General features: G+C 43.3%; 1 protein-coding gene across 1 annotated transcript in view; it reads right to left on the minus strand.

Annotated features, from left to right (window-relative positions):
- Positions 1 to 25,284, minus strand: part of TG (thyroglobulin) — a 209,669-nt gene that overhangs the window by 145,410 nt on the left and 38,975 nt on the right. Inside the window, exons 18-22 of the mRNA XM_077811405.1 lie at positions 25,025 to 25,179; positions 23,029 to 23,185; positions 17,669 to 17,893; positions 3,102 to 3,251; positions 1,058 to 1,228 (exon numbers count right to left, since the gene is read on the minus strand). Coding sequence (XP_077667531.1) covers positions 1,058 to 1,228; positions 3,102 to 3,251; positions 17,669 to 17,893; positions 23,029 to 23,185; positions 25,025 to 25,179 — 858 coding nt within the window. The remainder of the gene's footprint in view (positions 1 to 1,057; positions 1,229 to 3,101; positions 3,252 to 17,668; positions 17,894 to 23,028; positions 23,186 to 25,024; positions 25,180 to 25,284) is intronic.

The following is a 25,284-nucleotide window of genomic DNA, read 5'->3' on the forward strand; positions in this document are numbered from 1 at the left end:
TTCATACATCTTTCATTCAACATATACCAAAAATGTGTTACCAAATTACTGGTAGAAGACAGTACCATGCCATCATCTTTTAAGTAGTGATCCTCATTAATTGCACCATTGATGGCATGATAAAGCTCAGAGTTACAAAATTATAGGCTGAACTGATCACTTTGGTTGAGGGGGAAGTACAAGCTTTCTGGCTGAGGAACATGATTGCAAATGTCCACAAGCAAGTTTTGGGTTGTGTGATGGATTATTTCCTGTAGTTATTAACATCTCCTTATATATGGTATGATTAGCATGTTGAAATGCTGCTTTTCCCTACTCTGTCTGTGAACTTTTAATGGATTGTCTCCTAGCCTTCCATAGTGACCATCTGTTTTATTTCATTTTATGTTTGAGATTCCTGCTCTGGATGCTGTATACAATCTAGTCTGTGGCCGTAGAGTCGTATCTTGACAATAATGCAACATTTATAAATAACTTTTTAAAAATATCAATTAAAATCTAATTGTTAATCATTAAGGGACAGATTAAACTAACCTTATGTATGCTGGAGTCCAGTCCTCTGACTTACCTGGGATCACTCATGGAGTAAGGCACTACACAACATGAGCAAGTGTACCAAAATCTGATAATAAACAGTGACAATGTGTTCATTTGTCTAACACTACAGAGCAGGTCTTATGAGAGCAACCGTGAGTGCTGTTTACATTAGGAAATCCTTACTCTGCCCTGGTCCTGTTACATTATACTGTAATGACTCCACCAGACAGAGAACAAGAGATGTTCATACAAACAATTTGTTAATTATCCAAGGGTACTTATGAACATACTTCACCCCCTTCCCTTTCAAAAATAATGTTTTCTCCAGTGTAGTAAATAAACCCACCAGCAGGGAGAATGGCAGGCATGTGGGATGAGGAAGAGAGCAAGAGACCAGACTTATAGTTAAGTGAATTTCCATAACCTTTCAGATTCAGCTGTCCTTAGAAACCAGAATTTTGTTAAGGAGAAGTTACTTGCATAGGATCAAAGTGAATGCAATTAGTTTTCTGATACCTACCTAGGCACTGGGAATCTGTCAATGGGTGGTCTGTTTCAGTCCAGTCCAGTGTCGTTCCAAGACTATCAGCACAGAAGGATTTCTTAGTGATGGGATCAGCCTGGGAAGGTCTATACTGTCCATCTTCACTGCACTGTAAACCCTGCCTGTTTCTCTCACAATCTGTGATACCTGTCACATGAAAGGGAAGAGTTGGGCCACTATGTATCTTGCATTCAGTGTATGAGTAGGACAACGACATTCTAGAAGAAATGGATGCTTATTACTGCCTGAAGGCAGGGGCTCTCTCAAGTCATTTACAGTGAGCATTTCGCAGTTGCCATTCCATCACTTTAAATGATTTTTATTGTTATTTGCATTGTGGTAGAGCCTAAAAGCCCTAGTCATGGACCATGTGCAAACCACAGACCATTCACAAACACGGAACAAAAACAAAGTCCCTGCCACAGAGAGATTACGGTGGGTTCCTTAGGATCCTACCACACAGGCAAGTTCTTCAGAGAAGGAAGCTTGTTTTTATGTGTGTTTGTGCAGTGCCAACTACAATGGGAAGCTGAAATATCAAGAACAGTCATAAGGAGCCACAAGATCTCACCAAACCAATTTGCTGCTGCTATTTTTTTTTATTTCCCTGTTCTTGGAGAACCAAGTCCTCCCAGATATTCCTAAATTGCAAAGAGCTTTGCTTTATATTTTAAAATGCTTTTCCCAGTGCTAACTGGAGCTTTTAGTGATTCAGAAGTGACCAAAGGTCTCCTGCACTCCACAAAGGAACAAATCCATAATGACAGTCAGGATTTCACTCTTCTCCCCGTACCCAGCCCAGCAAATCCTCAGCACTTTTTAAAAGACAGCACTCTACCAACAGCAAGCTAGAGGAGAAAGGGGAATAAATCCAAAGGCATAACATTTATTGTTGTGCAAAGGACCAGCATTAGGCCAATGTGCTGCTGAATCCCACCTCCTACTTCAGAAAATGACTTAAGTGGGATTTAAGCAGTGCATATGCTTTTCTCTGGTCCATGGCACTAGGAGGAAATTCACCTACAGAGGGCAGGCCCATATATTTAAGAGTATGATTTTATTAATTATTATTATTATTATTATTCAAAAATTGGTATAGCCCAATTAGCTAAGAGTATTAAAGAAACCCAGTAGCTTTGTAAAATGAGAAAGCAGTGTGCATTTATGTCTGAGATTGCAACTCACTTTTTCATTAATCATAAGCTGACTGGATAAAGGGGTCATGCTTTAAGTGACAATAATGCCCAAGGAATGCATTGACTAAACCCCCCAGTTCATACACCCATAGAAAGTAATCTGTATTGAGAGAGAAGTTTTCCCAAGGAGCTAGTCTACTCTAACATCAGTCTCCTCACATGTGTTTTGGGGAGTAATGCAGAAGGTGATACTAATGGAAAAAAGCATAAATGAGAAATATGCCCTCTTCCTTATCAATCCCAAAGAGCTACCTATACGAATAAAACCACGGGACAAATTCACCCTGGCATAACTCCTTGACTTCAATAGAGGTTCGAAACTAAACAGATACCAGCCAAAATGCAGAAGGTCACTCCTTCAACAATTCAACCCAAATATCTTCCCCCACGTTATCAACATACCTCTGCTCTCTGCTTCCTCTCTTTTCTGCGCAAGGGCTGATACTGAAAACAAACTGACCTATTTAATCTGTGCATTCCTTTAGGCATCATTGCTTTTATTTTCATCGGTCTGTGGGCCAACAGAGGCAATTCAGGTTGATTTTACTAGTACACAAATTACTAAGTATATTGATCCCTGCCTTATGGGCAAAAGTTGTGCTACAGAAGGGCACAGTTATCAAGGAAAAGTTTTGGTTAGGTCCTTAGAAATTTCAGTGAAGTGAGCTGAGGTAGGTGAGGTAATATCTTTTATTAGAGTAACTTCTTCTGGTGAGAGAGAGAGAGTAAGCCCAGACCTGAAGAAGAGCTCTGTGAAAGCTCAAAAGCTCTCACCAAGTAGATACTGAATGACATTCCTCCAGGATGATAATCAGGGCACTTACAATGATCAGCTCTGAAAGCTCCAGCAGAGATGGTAGTTTTTCCCACAGGACACCTGATGCATGAGGAGCTTCCTGTCTGCAACTGATAGAACCCAGGAGGACACGGAATGCATTCGTCAGTCTGAAAGGAGCTGCCTGAAGGACAAACAACTACAGAGGAAAAAACATTATTAGTTCTATGGAATTCAACTGAAACTTTACCATTTCAGACATCCATACACATGTTCATAAGCAGAACACAGCTTCAGTAGACTTACCATTGACTTCAATGGGTTTTGGAGCAAGACCTTGATGAACGCATGTGCACCTTAGGAGGGTTTACCAACACTGCCCCCTTAAAATGTTCACCTAAAGCCTCCAGTGACTGGAATCCAAGGAACCTAGACCAGGGTCCTAATTCAGATGGGTCTAAAAGAAGACCCGCAAACCAGAGCACATCAAACTCTGATGGACCTGACTCCAACGGTGAATGTTGAGGATCAGGTCCATCTGTAATAAGACACAATTGTGGGGGCAGATTGTGAAATGCAACAAAGGCTTCAGACAAAAATAGGAAAATTCACATTAACAGAAACTCTGAAAAACTCAGGGAAAAGCCACCATATGGTAATGCTTTCATTAAAAAATTCTGGTAATGAAATTGTTGGTAAGTAGTTCCAGGCAGGAAAGTAATTGTTGGATTAAAGACAACTAACTTATTGTATACATGACAACCACAACACAAAGATTTCCTCCCCATAGGTTAACAATACCTTTCTGAGTTCAGCATTTCAGAAAACCAAGAGCAAGTTTTCCAGCTGACAGTCTGCATATGAAGCAGATGACTAATTGTCTTCTGGGCAATCATGTAATACCATCTTTCCTTTCAGATCACTCGGACCAGTATCACCACCACAGATGAGCCTCAGACACATTTACCAGACAGTGTGTTTACTTGCTATTTCACAGCTGCTTTCCAGATGTAGGTCTCCTTCAAAAACCATCAAATGTATATTTTGGGACAATGATATGGTGCAAAATTTCACTTCTGTTCTTGCCCAGTGTGTTGACAGCAATTTAAACCTGTACCAAAGAGTAACTCTAGTAGAACATTGGCCATTACCACTATAGTCCACAGGGTGGATGTGGACTATAGCCAACATGCTGCCTTGTGAATTAACTAACTCACTGGAATGCCCCAGTGATAAATCAGAATGACAGACAGCTTAATAACAACCATCTTCCTTCATTCCTCTTCACATTTGTCATGTTCCAGTAGGAGTGTCTGGGATAGTCATGGGACTGGAGGATTCATTTCAATGGGCACCAAACCAGGCAAATCAGGCACGACACATATCTAAAATCAATTAAGGAAGAACAAAATCCTGGAAGAGACAGGACACTCATCTCTCACGTATGTTCAGAACACCAGCCTATTTGTTACATTTGTTAAAGAGGTTTTCCAATGTATGTAGAAGGGATCATACAAATAAAAAAGAACCTGAAGGGAAGAAACTATTTTTTTTACTTACAGATGAAATAAAGAATCTGCAAGCCATTGGGGGGCAGAATGCAGAGGATGACAGAGAGATGAGTTAAACCATTTAAAGTTTTAAAAGGAGAAAAACTTTTTAGAACTCTCTCCTCTGTTTCTTGTTGTAGAGTCACAGAGTGAAAGTTGTATGTGCCTGATATCACATGTATGTAAACAGGCAGAGTAGGTTTATGTCTCGTTTATACTCTTAAGAGAAGCAAAAAGTGAACAGCAAGGAAAAAAGATGAAAGGTTAAAGCAAAAATAAAGCTGTCAAGCCTGGATGTCTTTCTAAAAGATATGCCCTAGTTCAACCACAAATTATGCTCAATGAAGCAATTAATAGGTGCAGTTCTGTGGCCTGTGTTATTCAGGTCAAACTAGACAATCATAATAGTCTCTTTCTAGCTTAAAATCTATACATGTTAACCAGGCAAGAGGAGAGCCTGAACGAAACCCCAGATCTAAACTACAGCTCTGGACTCAATCTTTATACCCCTAAAATGGGAGAAACCAAAACCTTGGATCTAACACTTCCATATATGAGTTTGAAACTTGGTGCTGTTCTATCTAGATTCAGGTTTCAGAGTAGCAGCCGTGTTAGTCTGTATTCGCAAAAAGAAAAGGAGTACTTGTGGCACCTTAGAGACTAACAAATTTATTTGAGCATAAGCTTTCGTGAGCTACAGCTCACTTCATCAGATGCATTCAGTGGAAAATATAGTGAGGAGATTTATATACATAGAGAACAGAAACAATGGGTGTTACCATACACACTGTAACGAGAGTGATCACTTAAGGTGAGCTATTACCAGCAGGAGAGCGGGGAGGACAACTTTTTGTAGTGATAATCGAGGTGGGCCATTTCCAACAGTGGACAAGAACGGGTGAGGAACAGTGGGGGGGGGGAGGAATAAATATGGGGAAATAGTTTTACTTTGTGTAATGACACATCCACTCCCAGTCTTTATTCAAGCCTAAGTTAATTGTATCCAGTTTGCAAATTAATTCCAATTCAGCAGTCTCTCCTTGGAGTCTGTTTTTGAAGTTTTTTTTTTTTTGAAGAATTGCCACTTTTAGGTGTACTCGAGTGACCAAAGAGATTGAAGCGTTCTCCGACTGGTTTTTGAATGTTATAATTCTTGATGTCTGATTTGTGTCCAATGTACATGGCAGAGGGGCATTGCTGGCACATATCACATTGGTAGATGTGCAGGTGAATGAGCCTCTGATATTGTGGCTGATGTGATTAGGCCCTATGATGGTGTCCCCTGAATAGATATGTGGACACAGTTGGCAACGGGCTTTGTTGCAAGGATAGGTTCCTGGGTTAGTGGTTTTGTTGTGTGGTTGCTGGTGAGTATTTGCTTCAGGTAGGGGGGCTGTCTGTAAGCAAGGACTGGCCTGTCTCCCAAGATCTGTGACAGTGATGGGTCATCCTTCAGGATAGGTTGTAGATCCTTGATGACGCGTTGGAGAGGTTTTAGTTGGGGGCTGAAGGTGATGGCTAGTGGTGTTCTGTTATTTTCTTTGTTGGGCCTGTCCTATAATAGGTAACTTCTGGGTACTCTTCTGGCTCTGTCCATCTGTTTCTTCACTTCAGCAAGTGGGTATTGTAGTTGTAAGAACGCTTGATAGAGATCCTGTAGGTGTTTGTCTCTGTCTGAGGGGTTGGAGCAAATGCGGTTGTATAGTAGAACTTGGCTGTAGACAATGGATCGTGTGGTGTGGTCTGGATGAAAGCTGGAGGCATGTAGGTAGGCATAGTGGTCAGTAGGTTTCCGGTATAGGGTGGTGTTTATGTGACCATCGCTTATTAGCACTGTAGTGTCCAGGAAGTGGATGTCTTGCGTGGACTGGTCCAGGCTGAGGTTGATGGTAGGATGGAAATTGCTGAAATCATGGTGGAATTCCTCAAGGGCTTCTTTTCCATGGGTCCAGATGATGAAGATGTCATCAATGTAGCACAAGTAGAGTAGGGGCATTAGGGGACGAGAGCTGAGGAAGCGTTATTCTAAGTCAGCCATAAAAATGTTGGCATACTGTGGGGCCATGCGGGTACCCATAGCAACATTCAAAAACCAGTCGGAGAGCACTTCAATCTCTTTGGTCACTCGATTACAGACCTAAAAGTGGCACTTCTTCAACAAACTTCAAAAACAGACTCCAACGAGAGACTGCTGAATTGGAATTAATTTGCAAACTGGATACAATTAATTTGGGCTTGAATAAAGACTGGGAGTGGATTGGTCATTACACAAAGTAAAACTATTTCCCCATGTTTATTCCCCCCCCCCCACACCGTTCCTCAGAGGTTCTTGTCAACTGCTGGAAATGGCCCACCTTGATTATCACTACAAAAGGCTTTTTCCCCCCCGCTCTCCTGCTGGTAATAGCTCACCTTACCTGATCACTCTCACCCATTGTTTCATGTTCTCTGTGTATATAAATCTCCCCACTGTATTTTCCACTATATGCATCCGATGAAGTGAGCTGTAGCTCAAGAAAGCTTATGCTCAAATAAATTTGTTAGTCTCTAAGGTGCCACAAGTACTCCTTTTCTTTGTTCCTTTAGGATATGCTAAATGCTTTCTCTAATTGTTGTCTGGTGCTTCGACCTCATGGAGATAGGCATCTCAAAGATACCCCAAAGTCTGGGGATACCAATGTTTGGGTAGAGCCTATCAGAGAGAAAGGGTTGAACTGCTAATTCAGTTGTGAACCTAGCAGCCTTTTTGATTCAGACTGATCTCTGTTTGAAACAATTTTAATACAAATTACAGAAAATTCTAAATGGAAAAGGGAACTAGCATGAATTCATATCACCACCAAACACAAAAGTGACTGATAAAATGGTGTCATAGAATCATAGAATATCAGGGTTGGAAGGGACCTCAGGAGGTCATCTAGTCCAACCCCCTGCTCAAAGCAGGACCAATCCCCGATTTTTGCCCCGATCCCTAAATGGCCCCCTCAAGGATTGAACTCACAACCCTGGGTTTAGCAGGCCAATGCTCAAACCATTGAGCTGTTTCCGCCTGGCAGATAACAAGGACGTCCTGGTAATGCTGAGCGACATAGACATCAACGCCATCGCGGGCACCCTGAAGCTGTACTTCCGAGAGCTCCCCGAGCCCCTCCTCACAGACCGGCTGTACCCCGCTTTCATGGAGGGGATAGGTAAGGCTCTTGCCTGGGCCTGCAGCTCCAGACCCAGGCCGGGGGTGGGGGCTTTGCAGCAGGATGGAGCAGCCCAAACCCCAGCACGCTGCTGGGGAGTCAGACACATGCTGCCCCGGGCCATGCAGGGAGGCCTCCACAGCCTGCTCGGGCAGAGGGGGGCTGGTTCCTACTGAGATGCCAGGGGTCAAACCAGGGTCCAACACCAGCTGCCCCTGAGGAAGGCACCAGACCCCTGCAGTGGGTGGTTGTGGGACTGGCTTCCCCGGGGGTCGGCTGCTAGTTGAGGGAGGGCTCCTGCCTTGAGGTGAGAGGTTTAGAGTCATTCCAGTGACCCCACCACACCCCCAGGCTGGGGTCTCCCAGCCAGACTCAACTGGGGCTCGTGGGCTCCGGGAAGCCTCCGGGCCGCTCAGTGCTCACAGGGTCCTCCCAGCCCGGGCTGAGCTGTGTGCACTCGCTGGGCTCTCTCCTTGTCTCCAGCACTCTCGGATCCTGCCGCCAAGGAGAACTGCATGATGCACCTTCTCCGGTCGCTGCCCGATCCCAACCTCATCACTTTCCTCTTCCTGCTGGAACACTTGAAAAGGTAACGCTGGGGCCGCCATTCCTGGTGGGGGACGCTTGGGATGGGACAGAGAATGTGCTTGGGCTCTTCTCCCCCCAGGAATGGGGAGGCCTGTCACTGGGCTGGCCGCCCGCTGGCTGCCTTGCGCAGGAGGCCGTCGTGCTAGGACAGAATCCGCGAGTGGCTAGGCTTTCTGCAGTGCTCAGAGCCCTGGGCTGGGCCCAGCAGCCCTAGTGACGCCCCAGGGGAGCGCAGCACCGGGGAGGATGCTCACGTGATGGGGCTGCTCGCACCTGGGCACTGAGCCCTGGCTCTGCAGCGAAGACCCCCCCACCCCCAGAGGGGGGCTGTTCTCCAAGAGCTGGGCTAGCTGCTCTGTGCTGCTCAACACAGCGCTCGCTAGGCTGTCGGCTCTGGGCGTGTCTCTCTCCTGTCACTGTGCAGAGCATTTGCTGGAGCTGGGTCTTTGGCAGCTCTTGGTGATCTCTGTGGCAGTCCCCCCACAGAGCTTTCTGGCAGCCCTGTAATGTGGCTGTTAGTGTCTGTGCTTGGCAGGGGTTTTAATGGCTCCGCTCAGGGAGAAAAGTTCCCCGCTTGCCTGGCCCCTTCTAGCCCCCTTACAGCAGCGCTGTGGGCAAGGCACTGATAGAAAGGCCTCAGATTGTCCTCCTGAAGTTAAAAGCTTTTCCAAGCTCACAAAGCCACTAGTTGCCTGTATTTAAAATTAATTTCTCCACTAACACCTTAGACAAGCATGAGATTTCTGTTGCCACACTCATCAAGGTTCAATTATGAACAACAACTGATCACCTCAAATTGACATAGAACTATATCCACAAAATACTCTATAGATTAGGATTAGTCAATGTAATGATAATGCAGATAAGAGTAAACTAAGACATGGCAAAGAAAAAAGAAACATCTATCTGCCAGCCAGAAAAAAATGCTGTTATAGACCTCCAATACATGCAAACCTGAAGCAACAAATTCATGGAATCCAAGGTCAGAAAGGACCATTGTGATTATCCAGTCTGACCTTCTGAATACTCACCACAGAATTTCCCCAAAATAATCCCTAGACATGCCTTTTAGAAAAATATCCAATCTTGGTTTTAAAATGGTCACGATGGAGAATCTACCATGACGCTTGTTCCAATGGTTATTTACTCACACCGTGAAAAATTTACTCCTTATTTTGAGTCTGAATTTGTCCAGCTTCAACTTCTAGACACTGTATCATGTTATACCTTTCTCTGCTAGACTGAAGATCCCATTATAAAACATTTGTTCCCCATCTAGATACTTACAGACTTTAATCAAGTCACCTCTTTCTTTGTTAAGCTAAATAGATTGAACTCTTTGAATCTACCATTATAAGGCATCTTTTCTAATTCTTTAATCAATCATTCTTGTTGCTCATTCTCGGAACTCTCTCCAATTTATCAACATCCTTCTTGAATTGTGGAACCAGAACTGGACATAGTATTCCAGCAGCGGTCACACTAGTGCCAAATATAGGCCAAAATAATCTCTCTACTCCCACTTGAGATTCTAGTGTTTATATACACCTGGAACACAATAGCTCTTTTGGCTAAAGCGTCACACTTGGACCTCTTGTTCAGCTGATTATTCACCACCACCCCCAAATCTTCTTCAGAGTCATTGCTTCCGAGGATACAGTCCTCTATCCTGTAAGTATGGCCTACATTCTTTGTCCAGATGACAGGAAGGAAAATGTAATGGAGATGAAAAGGAAGATTAATATGCAGTGCATGTCTCAGAAGGAATACACTGAGCACAACAAATTCCTGAGACCATCAGAATGGCTCACTGCCATCAAGAGCTATCCAAACTGCCCTGTAGCAAGGGGGAAATGTAATGGAACAAGAGAAATAAAACAACTAATTAAATAAATAAGCTCAGGACCTGAGAAAATATTTTGTAGCTCAACAACCAACTGGACCAGGAAAGAGAGAAAAGAGCAAGGAAAATGGCTTTCACTGCTAATTATATTTCGCATGTAAAGGTAAATCTATTGAGGTTTTGACTGAAGAATCGGTCTCAGATGGAGTTTTTTTCATCTTCACAGCACTTTACAAAGACTCCTAAGTAATAAGTTATTAATATTATCATCATCCCCATTTTACGTATGGGGAAACTAAGCCAGAGAGGATAAATGACTTGCCATAAGGCATATCTGTGATGCTTAATAGTTAGTAACCATAAACAACATACAATAGCAGAATCAGGATAAGAACTCAGGAGTTTCTACCTGCTAAAACCTGTGTTTAGAGACTCCTAGGCCATGACCTACTGGCTTCACCAAGTAATGGCACAGCTGCATTTCTAGACTAAGAACTAGAAAATAAAATCCCTATAAAAGCTGGACCATGAAGCATTTTGCCCCACTCAACAGTTCTTTCATAAGCCCATTAAGACATTCTTTTATAAAGGCAGTTGACCGTTTCTCAAGTTTGGTAGGATCACCACAATACAAAACAGGAGCCATCAAAATTAATTGTACTTTTAATGCTACAGCTAACACATATTCCTGATCTTCACTTTCTGTAGTATTTATACATGATAGGTATAAAAGGTCCACTACATTTAAAAGTCCTCCTGCTCTGTGCACTGAATTCCATTAAATTCAACGGCAAAAAATTACCTTAACACCAAGTTAAGTTTGCTTGGTGGTCTGTCAGTCCCTTGCAGAATGCTGAGCTGAGCAAAACTCAGACTTCTGAAACCCAGGAGATGTACAGTCCAGGCTGTCCAAATATTTTGATTACATTCCCCCAGAATAAAATTGACACCCATGACTAAAAGATTGTAGCAACTTCCAGTGTTGGATCATATTAAAGAAGTTCTGTATTAAAATCACAAATGAGTTTGATTCCCCATAGTTTAAATTCCAGGGTATCGCTAATTAAGACGTCTCTTGGTCTCTTATTTTTATTGTTTCTCTCCCTCTCTGTGTGAAACTTGCAAGCTGCTAATTGTGTTAGTAGGTCCTAAAACTGAGTCTGTTCTCAAAGCAATACTTTGTAACAACTACTCACACAGAGAGAGACTCAAAGCGATACTTTGTAACAACAGAAACAGCACCCAGAGACTCCCCACCCTTTTGTTGTATTTATCTCGCTTTGTTAACAATTGTGATTAAAATAGAGATAGAGGATGTATATGGATGAGTGCTTGGTGTGGATAATAACTGAATGATCAGGGAGGTGTCAGCCTAAGAATCCAGTGTCCATTGGCTGAAGAAGGCGTCAAGTGGAAACAACCAGAGGACCCCCGGGGGTCAGACTGGAATCCACCCAACAGCCTCAAGGATGGAAGAACCAAAGAACAAGACAACATCTAGCAGCACGGAGCTATCAGGAATGTGCCATCTGCAGAATGATTCAGCAACAGCATGATGAAGTAATTCCCATAGACTGGCATAGGGAGAAATTCCTATAAAAATGGACTCTAGAAAGTGAGAACTTTGGGGTCTGATTCTGCAAACCAACTTCCAGGAGCAACAGATGAGCATCTGACAAGGCCCTGCTCCCTCCTCATGTCCAGGCCACCTGGCCAGTGGCTTGGCATGAGCAACTCTAAGGCTAGTAACTATGAAAACAACTTTGAAGAACCTGTGTGTATGTATGAATGAATGTGTGAATAAATATGAAATTGAATGGAATGTTATAGCTATAACTATAATTGCTTACTATGATTCTTTCTGCATTCCACAATAAATGTGGCATTTTGCCTTTTCCCCTTTAATAAGATCCTAGGCTTCCCCATAGACTTTAGGTGACCACATGTTAGCTGACATGAGTTAGGAACACATTTTCTCCTAGTGAAGACAAACCCACAGTTTTTGTACCAGTATAACTACTTTGGTTAGGGGTGTGAATTTTTTTTTATTAAAATAGTCATACTGGTATAACCCCTAAGGTAGATGCAGTTACATCAGGATAGCTTATTCCTCTTCCCATACATGAATAGGTATAACAGCATCTTTATACCAGTACAACTATAGCCACCATAAGAGGGGTTGTACTGCTTTAACTATCCTGTAGTGAAAGCTTTACAACTTTATAGTGTAGACCAGACACCAGGGCTTTCAACCCAGAACCTTTCACCAGCACTAAAATTCATATAACTTTTAAAACAACAAAGAAAAAGAAATGTTTTGCCAGTATTCCCACTGACAGCAAGGTAGGAGCGTCACTCCTTATCATCTGGTTACTTATTGTTATTGTTGGTTTTTTTCTCCTCTTTAAGATATAAAAAGCATCAGAGGGCTGCAGCATGTTCAGAACTTTAAAAATAAAAACTCCAACTTGTGTTTTCAGGCCAGCTACTTAGCTGGCATTGTAAGGCATTGCGATTTTTTTTTTAATAAAGAACATTAAACGGAGCAATATGGGACTGAAACTAACTAAAGATGTTGTCGGTATTATCTGGTGTGGTAAAGCCAGGGCATAACTGTTTTTATTCTCTGCTCTTGGACATAACAGTGAACTCCCTTCAGGCTCCAGGAAAGCAAACAAAGGGTGTCTGGGGTTTGACAAAGGATTGTGGCAGAATGGCACCATCTCACTCTGCAGATGTGCTCCTTCTGGGTGAAATTCACCTCTTTGCACCACTCACAGCCCTCAAAAAACAGACTTTTGGTGGGAGTTAAGCTGTGCATAGGCTCTCTGTACTGGGGTGAATTTCACCGTGTTTATACCAGTCAGATTGTTTGACTATAGTGACACCAAGCAGCTTTCAGTGTTTTTGTTGCCCCTGTAATATGCCACCCATAGGGGAATTCTCCCAATGAAAACAGAGCACTGTAAGTTTATTCTGGCAGGTTGTCTTCATATGAATTTATTCACGGTCAGTACAGTTTTCAAAAATTAGCAAGGCAATGCTGAAGTTTGCCACACCAAGAGTATCGTTGCATCAGGAGATTGGCCAACCCCATCTCCTGCTCCTGTACCAGAGGATAGCTGTCCCTGCTCTTACCCCGTAGTTCTGAGGAATTTCTGTCCAGCTGGGAGATGTGGGCCCTGGGGAAGTTGGGGCTCAATGGGCCATTGAGAGTGGAGAGGGGTCAGAGTTTCTGGAGGGCTGGAGCATGCAGGAATAGTGGGGGGAAATGACAGAAGGAGCAAAGTCACTAAGGGAAGGGGAACTAGGGGGAACGTGAGTCAGTGTCCAGGAAAGAAGGAGATACAGAAACCTAACAGCAGGGGAATAAGGGGGCAGAGCTGCAATTAGGTTGTGTATTGGCCGGGGCTGAGAGAACTTCCATCTGCGTCTTGCACTGGCTCATCCAGCTGCCTGGGACTTTGCCCAGGAATACAAGATCCCAGGACTGCTGGCACCTCTGCAGCTGCTCAGTGAGCTGGATTCTATTCTGGTTCATGCATCACCACCAGACGTTTTAGCAGAGCCTTCATTACTAGTGGTGGTGCACAAGCCAGAAAGAGCCTCCCCTGACTTTCAGATACCAGGCTGAACTTCCAAAAACATGATCTTCTTATTTATAAACTGAGCACATTTCAGATGAAGTCTGAGGGTCAGACACAGAATCTAATGCTGCCCTTTGCAGAGAGTCACTTTTCAGAGTACTTGTGGCACCTTAGAGACTAACCAATTTATTTGAGCATGAGCTTTCGTGAGCTACAGCTCACTTCATCAGATGTATACCGTGGAAACTGCAGCAGACTTTATATATACACAGAGAATATGAAACAATACCTCCTCCCACCCCACTGTCCTGCTGGTAATAGCTTATCTAAAGTAATCGTCAGGTTAGGCCATTTCCAGCACAAATCCAGGTTTTCTCACCCTCCACCCCCCCACACAAATTCACTCTCCTGCTGGTGATAGCCCATCCAAAGTGACAACTCTTTACACAATGTGCATGATAATGAAGTTAGGCCATTTCCTGCACAAATCCAGGTTCTCTCACTCCCTCACCCCCCTCCAAAAACCACCCCCATACACACACAGACTCACTCTCCTGCTGGTAATAGCTCGTCCAAACTGACCACTCTCCAAGTTTAAATCCAAGTTAAACCAGAACATCTGGGGGGGGGGGGGGGTAGGAAAAAACAAGAGGAAATAGGCTACCTTGCATAATGACTTAACCACTCCCAGTCTCTATTTAAGCCTAAATTAATAGTATCCAATTTGCAAATGAATTCCAATTCAGCAGTTTCTCGCTGGAGTCTGGATTTGAAGTTTTTTTGTTTTAAGATAGCGACCTTCATGTCTGTGATTGCGTGACCAGAGAGATTGAAGTGTTCTCCGACTGGTTTATGAATGTTATAATTCTTGACATCTGATTTGTGTCCATTTATTCTTTTACGTAGAGACTGTCCAGTTTGACCAATGTACATGGCAGAGGGGCATTGCTGGCACATGATGGCATAAATCACATTGGTGGATGTGCAGGTGAACGAGCCTCTGATAGTGTGGCTGATGTTATTAGGCCCTGTGATGGTGTCCCCTGAATAGATATGTGGGCACAATTGGCAACGGGCTTTGTTGCAAGGATAAGTTCCTGGGTTAGTGGTTCTGTTGTGTGGTATGTGGTTGTTGGTGAGTATTTGCTTCAGGTTGCGGGGCTGTCTGTAGGCAAGGACTGGCCTGTCTCCCAAGATTTGTGAGAGTGTTGGGTCATCCTTTAGGATAGGTTGTAGATCCTTAATAATGCGTTGGAGGGGTTTTAGTTGGGGGCTGAAGGTGACGGCTAGTGGCGTTCTGTTATTTTCTTTGTTAGGCCTGTCCTGTAGTAGGTAACTTCTGGGAACTCTTCTGGCCCTATCAATCTGTTTCTTTACTTCCGCAGGTGGGTATTGTAGTTGTAAGAAAGCTTGACAGAGATCTTGTAGGTGTTTGTCTCTGTCTGAGGGGTTGGAGCAAATGCGGTTGTATCGCAAAGCTTGGCTGTAGACGATGGATCGTGTGGTGTGGTCAGGGTGAAAGCTGGAGGCATGCAGGTAGGAATAGCGGTCGAACTCCTGGGCGCCCCATCATTTCAGGCATTGGCACCCTGACAGCAGGATTGTCTGGCTATGTAGACTCCCTCCTCAGGCCCTACGCTACCAGCACTCCCAGCTACCTTCGAGACACCACTGACTTCCTGAGGAAACTTCAATCCATCGGTGATCTTCCTGATAACACCATCCTGGCCACTATGGATGTAGAAGCCCTCTACACCAACATTCCACACAAAGATGGACTACAAGCCGTCAGGAACACTATCCCCGATAATGTCACGGCTAACCTGGTGGCTGAACTTTGTGACTTTGTCCTTACCCATAACTATTTCACATTTGGGGACAATGTATACCTTCAGATCAGCGGCACTGCTATGGGTACCCGCATGGCCCCACAATATGCCAACATTTTTATGGCTGATTTAGAACAACGCTTCCTCAGCTCTCATCCCCTAAATCCCCTACTCTACTTGCGCTATATTGATGACATCTTCATCATCTGGACCCATGGAAAAGAAGCCCTTGAGGAATTCCACCATGATTTCAACAATTTCCATCCCACCATCAACCTCAGCCTGGTCCAGTCCACACAAGAGATCCACTTTCTGGACACTACAGTGCTAATAAACAATGGTCACATAAACACCACCCTATACCGGAAACCTACTGACCGCTATTCCTACCTGCATGCCTCCAGCTTTCACCCTGACCACACCACACGATCCATCGTCTACAGCCAAGCTCTGCGATACAACCGCATTTGCTCCAACCCCTCAGACAGAGACAAACACCTACAAGATCTCTGTCAAGCTTTCTTACAACTACAATACCCACCTGCGGAAGTAAAGAAACAGATTGATAGGGCCAGAAGAGTTCCCAGAAGTTACCTACTACAGGACAGGCCTAACAAAGAAAATAACAGAACGCCACTAGCCGTCACCTTCAGCCCCCAACTAAAACCCCTCCAACGCATTATTAAGGATCTACAACCTATCCTAAAGGATGACCCAACACTCTCACAAATCTTGGGAGACAGGCCAGTCCTTGCCTACAGACAGCCCCGCAACCTGAAGCAAATACTCACCAACAACCACATACCACACAACAGAACCACTAACCCAGGAACTTATCCTTGCAACAAAGCCCGTTGCCAATTGTGCCCACATATCTATTCAGGGGACACCATCACAGGGCCTAATAACATCAGCCACACTATCAGAGGCTCGTTCACCTGCACATCCACCAATGTGATTTATGCCATCATGTGCCAGCAATGCCCCTCTGCCATGTACATTGGTCAAACTGGACAGTCTCTACGTAAAAGAATAAATGGACACAAATCAGATGTCAAGAATTATAACATTCATAAACCAGTCGGAGAACACTTCAATCTCTCTGGTCACGCAATCACAGACATGAAGGTCGCTATCTTAAAACAAAAAAACTTCAAATCCAGACTCCAGCGAGAAACTGCTGAATTGGAATTCATTTGCAAATTGGATACTATTAATTTAGGCTTAAATAGAGACTGGGAGTGGCTAAGTCATTATGCAAGGTAGCCTATTTCCTCTTGTTTTTTCCTACCCCCCCCCTCCCCCCAGATGTTCTGGTTTAACTTGGATTTAAACTTGGAGAGTGGTCAGTTTGGACGAGCTATTACCAGCAGGAGAGTGAGTCTGTGTGTGTATGGGGGTGGTTTTTGGAGGGGGGTGAGGGAGTGAGAGAACCTGGATTTGTGCAGGAAATGGCCTAACTTCATTATCATGCACATTGTGTAAAGAGTTGTCACTTTGGATGGGCTATCACCAGCAGGAGAGTGAATTTGTGTGGGGGGGTGGAGGGTGAGAAAACCTGGATTTGTGCTGGAAATGGCCTAACCTGACGATTACTTTAGATAAGCTATTACCAGCAGGACAGTGGGGTGGGAGGAGGTATTGTTTCATATTCTCTGTGTATATATAAAGTCTGCTGCAGTTTCCACGGTATACATCTGATGAAGTGAGCTGTAGCTCACGAAAGCTCATGCTCAAATAAATTGGTTAGTCTCTAAGGTGCCACAAGTACTCCTTTTCTTTTTGCGAATACAGACTAACACGGCTGTTACTCTGAAACTTTTCAGAGTGTAACTGCACTTTAGGGATAGCAAGAGTAGCACAGGAGTAGTGAGGGCCTTGAATTCATATTGGTGCCTCACACATCCCACCCACAGCTAAAGACGGACACCGGAGAAGCGTGCCAATGAAAGTTGCTTGTTAATGTTCCAACTGTAACTTTGCGCTGACTCACAGCAACAAAGGCGGGAAAGTCAAAAGGGAACATACCACATCCTTGGGAATTTGGGATTGCTCTCCCAAGAGATGAACTTCTTCGAAATCCACTCCTGCATCCGAGCTGAACACTGGGAGATAGGTCAAAATCTTCATCTCGGGGGAAATGAATGGATGTATTGGCTGGGAACCGTTTGGAGTCCAAGTGTAGCACAAAGCCACCACTTTCAATCAGTGCTACAAAGCGTCCAATGAGATTCTCCCCAACAATTGCTTTTTCTAAAGGAAAAAGAAATAGAGCAGCACACATGATATTGGATCTAGATGCAAAAAAATAATACCAGGCTGATAAGCTTTATAGAAAAGGTACAGATAGATTCAGATTCTCCAGATGCCTCAGGGGACAGCTGATGTGTAGACATCTGTATAATGCTTCCACAGTGGGGCCCCAACCTGGTTGGGGGTGCTTGGTGCTATTTAATACAAACACTAACCAGTCATTAGTAACACCTCTGGGTAATTGGCATTTCAGATGAACAAAATTCAATGTTTAGTCTTCTATCAGATTTGGGACACAGAATCCAGTTCAGGATAACATGAATTTCAGAGAGTTGAGGTTTGGATCATCAGATTTAACCTGTACACATTGTTTCAGTGGATATTGCTTTCTCTCTCTTAGAATCATAGAGTCATAGGGTTTAAGGCCAGAAGGGACCACTAGATCATCTAGACTGACCTCCTGTATATCACAGGCCACCTCCACCACCCAGCACCTGGACCCTAAACCCAACAACCAAAATTAGATCAAAGTATTACAGCCCACAGGAGACTAAGCTATTATGTGCCACAGGCAAAGAATAGGAGGGACCAAGATGCATCAATGCTCAAGGCTTCTGCAGTGTCAGGGAACCAATTAAGTGAGATATATCCGGATAACCCTGGCAAGTCATCCACACCCACATGCTGCAGAGGAAGGTGAAAAACCCCCAAGGTCCCTGCCAATCTGACCTGGGGGAACATTCCTTCCCGATCCCACATATGGTGACCAATTAGAATCTGAGCATGTGAACAAGAACCAGCCAGCCAAGCTCCTGAGACAGAGAATGCTTGGTGAGACTTCAGAGTGCTGGCCCACCCCAGCCAGTGACTCATCTCCAGCCATGGCCATCCCTGATGCTTCAGAGGAAGGAGATAAAAAAAGAAGCCAGATCACACTCGGGCGGGGGTGGGGAGTGGCAAATAACTTCCTGACCTTTAACAGTGTAGCAACCAGCCTCTACTGCCCTGCGGCGCCAGATTGGATACCTACCTGTGCAGAGGTGACCAAGCCCCTCTGCCCTGTAGCTCAGGATAAAGATTAATTGGAGACTTGCCTTCCAGGGGAACGCGAGTATCCTTCCCTTTCCTTTATTCTGTGACCAAACAACCTGGCTATCCTATTGCTTCTGTAAGGAGACTGTGGATTCTTTGGTTTGGATGGGCCAGAAGAGAGACAGAGCAGGGCTCTTGAAGGAGATTTTGTTTGCTAACCCTTGCTGAGAAGCTTTATGGCTTCATTTGAAATGTTCATGGATTTTGTTGCTATGAATTTGCAAGTTGAGAGCTTCCAAATGGCCTCCGAATAGCTATAACTGATGCCCAGGGTGGTAATACAGCAAACAGGAAGCATCCCAGGGAGTACATTTTGTACTGTACTTGGGTTCTCCTGAATGGAACGACAGCTTCCGGACTGTGAATGCTGGGTTTTCAAAGACAGCAAAATGTGCATAAACAGAGAGTTAGGTATGCGAAAGCGTGCATCCTACAGTAAAATTATTTTCAGCAGAGCAGCCAACTCAAATCAATCATTGTACTTCTGCAGTCTTCTGTGTCTAGTTTCCCAACTATGTGCTGTAACCTAGGAGTATCTTTCCGGCTAAACTAAGTGGGAAAATTTCACAACTAGGTGCAGGCAGCTAATGACGCAACTCTGTACAGATGGCTGCACTGAAGAGACTGTAGTATTATTATGCTTATTCTGCAAGAACACTCTATACCTGCAGCACATGTGTATGGGTGACCCCACTTTCTTATCCATAGTCCATAAGTTATTATGATATGTGGATGAAATTCACGCACGTGCACAGGATCTACAAAAGGCTTATGCACCACTTAAGTTTCACTTATGGTTGAAGTGTTTCATATGGACAGATCTTATGCTAGGGCAACAGAGGGCCAAGTGCATATGTCCTCACTGCAACAGCTCCTTTAATTTTTACCAATACATTTTTCCAATGTTGAGATACACATTGAATCAACAGTTGTGTTAAATCCCAGACATAAAGAATAATATTGAGATCAATGGCAGGTAACTGGAATTTGCCATATAACAATTAGCTCTCTGCAAATGATTTTGCCAAAAATTCTCTAAATAATTGAAAGCATGAACAAACAGCTTAGTCTCTTACACATGCAGATACCCCTCTGAATTTTCCAGTAAAAAAAACTACAGCAGCGGAAGAAAAATAATCTCTAAATGACAGCTGGAGGGAATTCTCATGTAGGAAAGCAACAGAAAATCAAATCACCAAGCACATGTCTAAATTTCCTTAAGTTACAGATCATTTTAATAAGTTGCAGCAGTCCTTAGAACTATCATATTAACAGATTTGTAACTATATATATATATAGTTATATAAAACTAAATTACGAATCTGTTAATATAATAGTTCTAAGGACTGCTGCAACATATTAATATGATCTGTAACTTAAGGAAATTTAGACATACACACACACAGCTCAGTTCAACAAACTCAATCCAACTCAATTCAAATATACCTAGAAGAGAGATGGTGACACAAATGGAAAAGGTAAAGAAAACTTTCACTAAAACATGTGAAGAAGCACTGGGGATTCAGGAATAAACATCGCAATGAATGGTTATATAAGGATACATGGAAGAAAATAGAAGAAAGACAGAAAATTAAACTAAATCAAGCAAAAACAAGAACACAGATACAGTGACTCCAGGAGGAATATGCCATAAAGAAAGAGAGGCTAAAAAGAGTGTTAGGAAAGACAAACAAGACTTTATATACAAAATGGCAGAGGATGCATAGATCACTGTAGCACAAAATGACATGAAAACACTCTGCAACATCACTAGACAATTGTCAGGAAGAAAAACAATACCAACCAACCAATTAAAGGCAATAAGGGCAACTTAAAAACAAAGTAATCAGAACAATTAAATACACGGAGACAGTACGTTAGTCAACTACTAAATAGCAAGTCAGTGACCAATCCCCCAGGTACAAAAGAAGGAGAAGATCTGGATGTCAAATTAAGTCCTAGCCCCAGAGCAGAAATAGAGAGTACAGTCAATGACTTGAACACAGTAAATATTTTGAAAGGCCTCTTACAAAAGATATGGGAAGAAGAAAAAATACCAAACAAATGGGAAAATGGTTATATAATGAAGCTACCAAAGAAAAGAAACCTCAGTCAGTGTAAAATCTGGAGGGGAATTCAATTGCTGTTTATCCCAAGTAAGGTATTTACACGTATTATTCTAGACAGAATAAAGAAATTGGTAGATTCAAAGTTAAGACAAGAACAGACGAGGTTCTGACAGGAGACATCATGTATACATCAAATAGTAACCCTCCATGTCATTGTAGAACTGCCAGTCAAATGGCAGTCACCGCTTTATATGAATCATATAATATCAGGGTTGGAAGGGACCTCAGGAGGTCATCTAGTCCAACCCCCTGCTCAAAGCAGGACCATTCCCCAACTAAATCATGAATTGTATAGCCTTTGATACAGTGGATAGAATAGTTTTATGGAAGTTGCTATGCCACTGGGGAATCCCTAGATTCTCTGATCAGTGAATCATCTAAGAACTTCTGGGTCCTTGGATTCCAGTGGGATAGTAAGCCATCCTCAAGACAAAAAGAAGAGAGGAAGAAAAATTGTTGGAAATGTTTTGTAATGCTACTGACTATGTCATGATAGGAACACCTTCTTGTGAAGCTATTTTGTGCTCCAGGGATGCAGGTGAAAATTCTTCCTGTCTTCACAAACTGTACATACAGTACAGCCAAGGTGCAGACAGGAGAACCAAGATGCTTCTCTGTGAGTGTGCAGGGAACAGTTACAATAGTAAGAAACTGAAGCTGGTGCAACTTTAATTGACCTTTCTTCTCCCCTTGCAGTCATTCAGGTGTATAGAATAGCTCCAGCATGAGAAAAATGGGACATTTTACATCAATTCAGGCTAAATTCATATTTTCATCTGTATTGTTGTAGTGTTCAATCATTCCCTGAAAAGCATTTCAAGACCAGGTGGGTGATAGTGGGGGGGGGGGGAACTGTAGCGTGGACAGGGACAAAATGTATTCTCAATACTCTAGAAGACTTTTCAGAATAAACTTGAATATAAAACTGAACATAATTGTACGCTGATCCACCATATGCAAACAATTTAATATTCATGTTTCCCCAAATGGATGTAAACACAAACAGACCGTGTAATTGTACGGTAACCACACAACCACTCCACTCAGAGCCAAGTTCTAAAGACTTTTGAACTCAGTTCCGATCTGGAAGGCACATGGAGTCTTGAAATTCCCAAATTAGAAGAGGGAATTTGTGCAGGAGGGTTGTTGGTTTTTAAATGCTGGGAATGGCATTCCAAAGCCACAGTACTGCAGACAGGCCAGCATGAGGCACACCTGAGCTTGGAATAAATGCTCTGTCTCTTGTTTGTACGTTGGTAGAGGCCAGCAGTGTCCACAGCTTCTAGTCAAGAAAGGATTGCCTTACCCTGATTCTGTACCTGACTCAGCAACCACAGTGATGGACTGTGCATACTTGACACAGGATTTAGGATGTAAAGAGTTAGGCACGCAGATGCTATGGTGATGAAGGCAGCATAAGAACCTATATAGAATACAACAGTATTGGGGAGGAAGTTTGACAACAGGTGCAAACTATGGCTTCCACCGAGTCCAACTCAAGTCACATGTAACACAGCTGTTTCTGCTGTTGGGGACATGACCAGTGCAGTGCAACAGCTGGCATGAGCCTGCCCATGTCAGAAACACAATTCTCAACACCAGCTGAGGGAGGCTCGGTTGTGGAGCCCTGTTTAATAAGTATATTCAGACATGATTCCTTTTCATAGTGTAGTCACAGCCTGAAAATAGGCATGTATTGATTCTTCTCAGAGCCAAAGTTTGAAGGCCTTAAACTTCAACGCCAATTCAGAGTGAGGGGAAAAACATTCCAGGACTGCCCCCCAATGCCATTTGGCATTCCTGACAGTTTTTAAGCTCATTATTCTCTCCCAGGAGTAGGCATAGGAGTAGAATTAACAGCCAAACAGGCTACATAAATAGAAACATCAACGGGTGGTAGGGGGAAAGACATACCAATATCATGTAAATCCGGGAGACCCTCTGCTGGGATGCCTTCAAGCTGAACTTTCCATGTGACGTTCACCCCCAGTCGGTCCACACTCAAACACTCCACCAGCACAGCAGAATCATCGCAAACAGAAACTGAGCCCGGGTTTCCAAACGTATTTACCTTAATAATAATTTTTAAAAAGAGACAGATTTTAAGGTTTGCGGCCTTTTCACCCTCCCTGCTGCCTCTGTAGCAGAATATTTACACAGGCCTGTGCTCAAAACAAGCATTTGACAAGAGGGGATGTTTTCAGAATCATTTAAGTCCCATTTTTAAAATGACTTATGCATTGAGAAGCCTAAGTCCTATGGACTTTCAGTGAGAGTTAGGCTCCTAAGTGCCTAAGTCCCTTTTCAAAATGGACCTCAGGCTTCTAAATCACTTGGATGCTTTTGAAATTTTTATCCAAGATCTTTTTTATATACAAACCAGATATTGACTCTAAGATGTATTGCGCTTACTATACTTATTGTATTTACTGTTACTTGTACCAGAATAAGACTGCTTAACTGATTTTCCTTTGTCACAATATCTGTGGCATAGACAACGCAACACACAGGAGATTTCACTCCCTATCTAAGGTTTTTGAACCGGCCCCCATCACCCTCATGTCTGAGTAATTTCCAGTTTATCTGACTGGCATGGCAAGGTTCCTAGTAGGCTCCATGGAATTTTCTTACCTTTTCTCTTTTCTGATGATACGCATCTCAGCCTTAGGTAGGTGCGGGGCTAAAACCTGGGTCTACTGGTTGCTGAGAAACTACCACATCAGTGCCACCCCTCAAGAGCTCTGGCAGAGTAGTGATTGACGGGCTATGAGCCTCATGGGGTCAAGCACCACAGGATATGCCACCCACAGAGAACCTGCCTGGCAGTGCTCCCCGGATCCCTGATTGGTCCAGGCACGCTACTGGAGGGGAAACCTGGAAGTTGTCTGTGCACCTAGCTAGATCCCCAGCTGGCTGCTATGACAGACCCTGTTCCTTCACCTTGCTTTGGTTTCTGACTTTGGCTCTGATTTCTGGCTTCCAACTCCAGCTCTGATCCTTGGCTGCAGCTCTACCCACTAGACCTAACTCTGTCTCCACCCACTAGGCCAGACCACTCACACCCCAGCTGTGACAGGATTCACTGGTATTGTGGGAGTGGACTGGAGCGGGTAGGGTAATTGTTGTAAATGTCATGCTGGTTATAGTAGAACAGGTCTATCAAGCAGGAAGAATCTGCAGCTTGACCTGAAGCTGCCCACCACAGTACAGCAACAATTTTAAGCAGCATTAATGGAATACTGTAAGTATCAAACTGGTTCATATTCCATATTTAATACTGATTTAATTTTATATTGTAGGAAACCTTAACAGGTAAGAGACAGCAGAAGAACTGGAATTTTGCGTATGAAATGAAATAATTGTTATGCATGGTGGAGTGAAATTCACCCTTCTGCAAAGGGCTGTCATAGTGTTTATGTACCACTTAAGCAATGCATAGGCCTTATGCTGGTCTTCCACAAAGGGTTGAAGTTCACACAGTAGAAAGGGTTAACATAAGAGAAGCATATCATAGTTCGGAGAAAGCCACTGCACTGCACATTTAGGCAAGACCACCTATGAGAAAACATACTAGTAATGAAATGAAATTCAAGAATGGTCAATTTGACCCTGATTATCAAAATAAATGTCCTAACATTGAGATTTATTATAATGTGTAATGTTAGCTGATGCTGCATGAGTCAGAATATAATCCTGCTCACTCTTCTCTGTGGCTGAAAGTCTGTTTAAAGTCCTGGAAGTCTGTGGAAAAATTCAGACTCTAAATGATCACTGGGAGATTTTTGGTCTGTGATCAGCTGTAAATGGGTTATCTATAAGACCCCATATTTTTTGTCTCCACCTTTTCATGTCCAGAACATAAGATGCTGCACACTTTTTTCACCCATCCAGAAAAAGAGAAGTAAAATACCTGAATGTGACAGAAACCAAGGGCCTTCAATGCATCTAATATAAAGATCTGGAATGCCTGCAGTAAACCAGCGTAGTCAGAGCTGCAGGACTTCTCAGAAGGCAGCAATAGCTCAAAGTGTGTTTGAGCTTGGACATTCTGAAATAACTGGAGTTCTGAAAAAGAAAAAAGGGTGTTTAGTACCCTTAATATTTATGACACAACATGTACCAAAGCTGCCTTTCAAAATTACCTAGGTGAGGGGTATAGGAAAGCCATTG

Source organism: Eretmochelys imbricata, chromosome 2, assembly GCF_965152235.1.
Source record: "Eretmochelys imbricata isolate rEreImb1 chromosome 2, rEreImb1.hap1, whole genome shotgun sequence".
Taxonomy (NCBI): domain Eukaryota; kingdom Metazoa; phylum Chordata; order Testudines; family Cheloniidae; genus Eretmochelys; species Eretmochelys imbricata.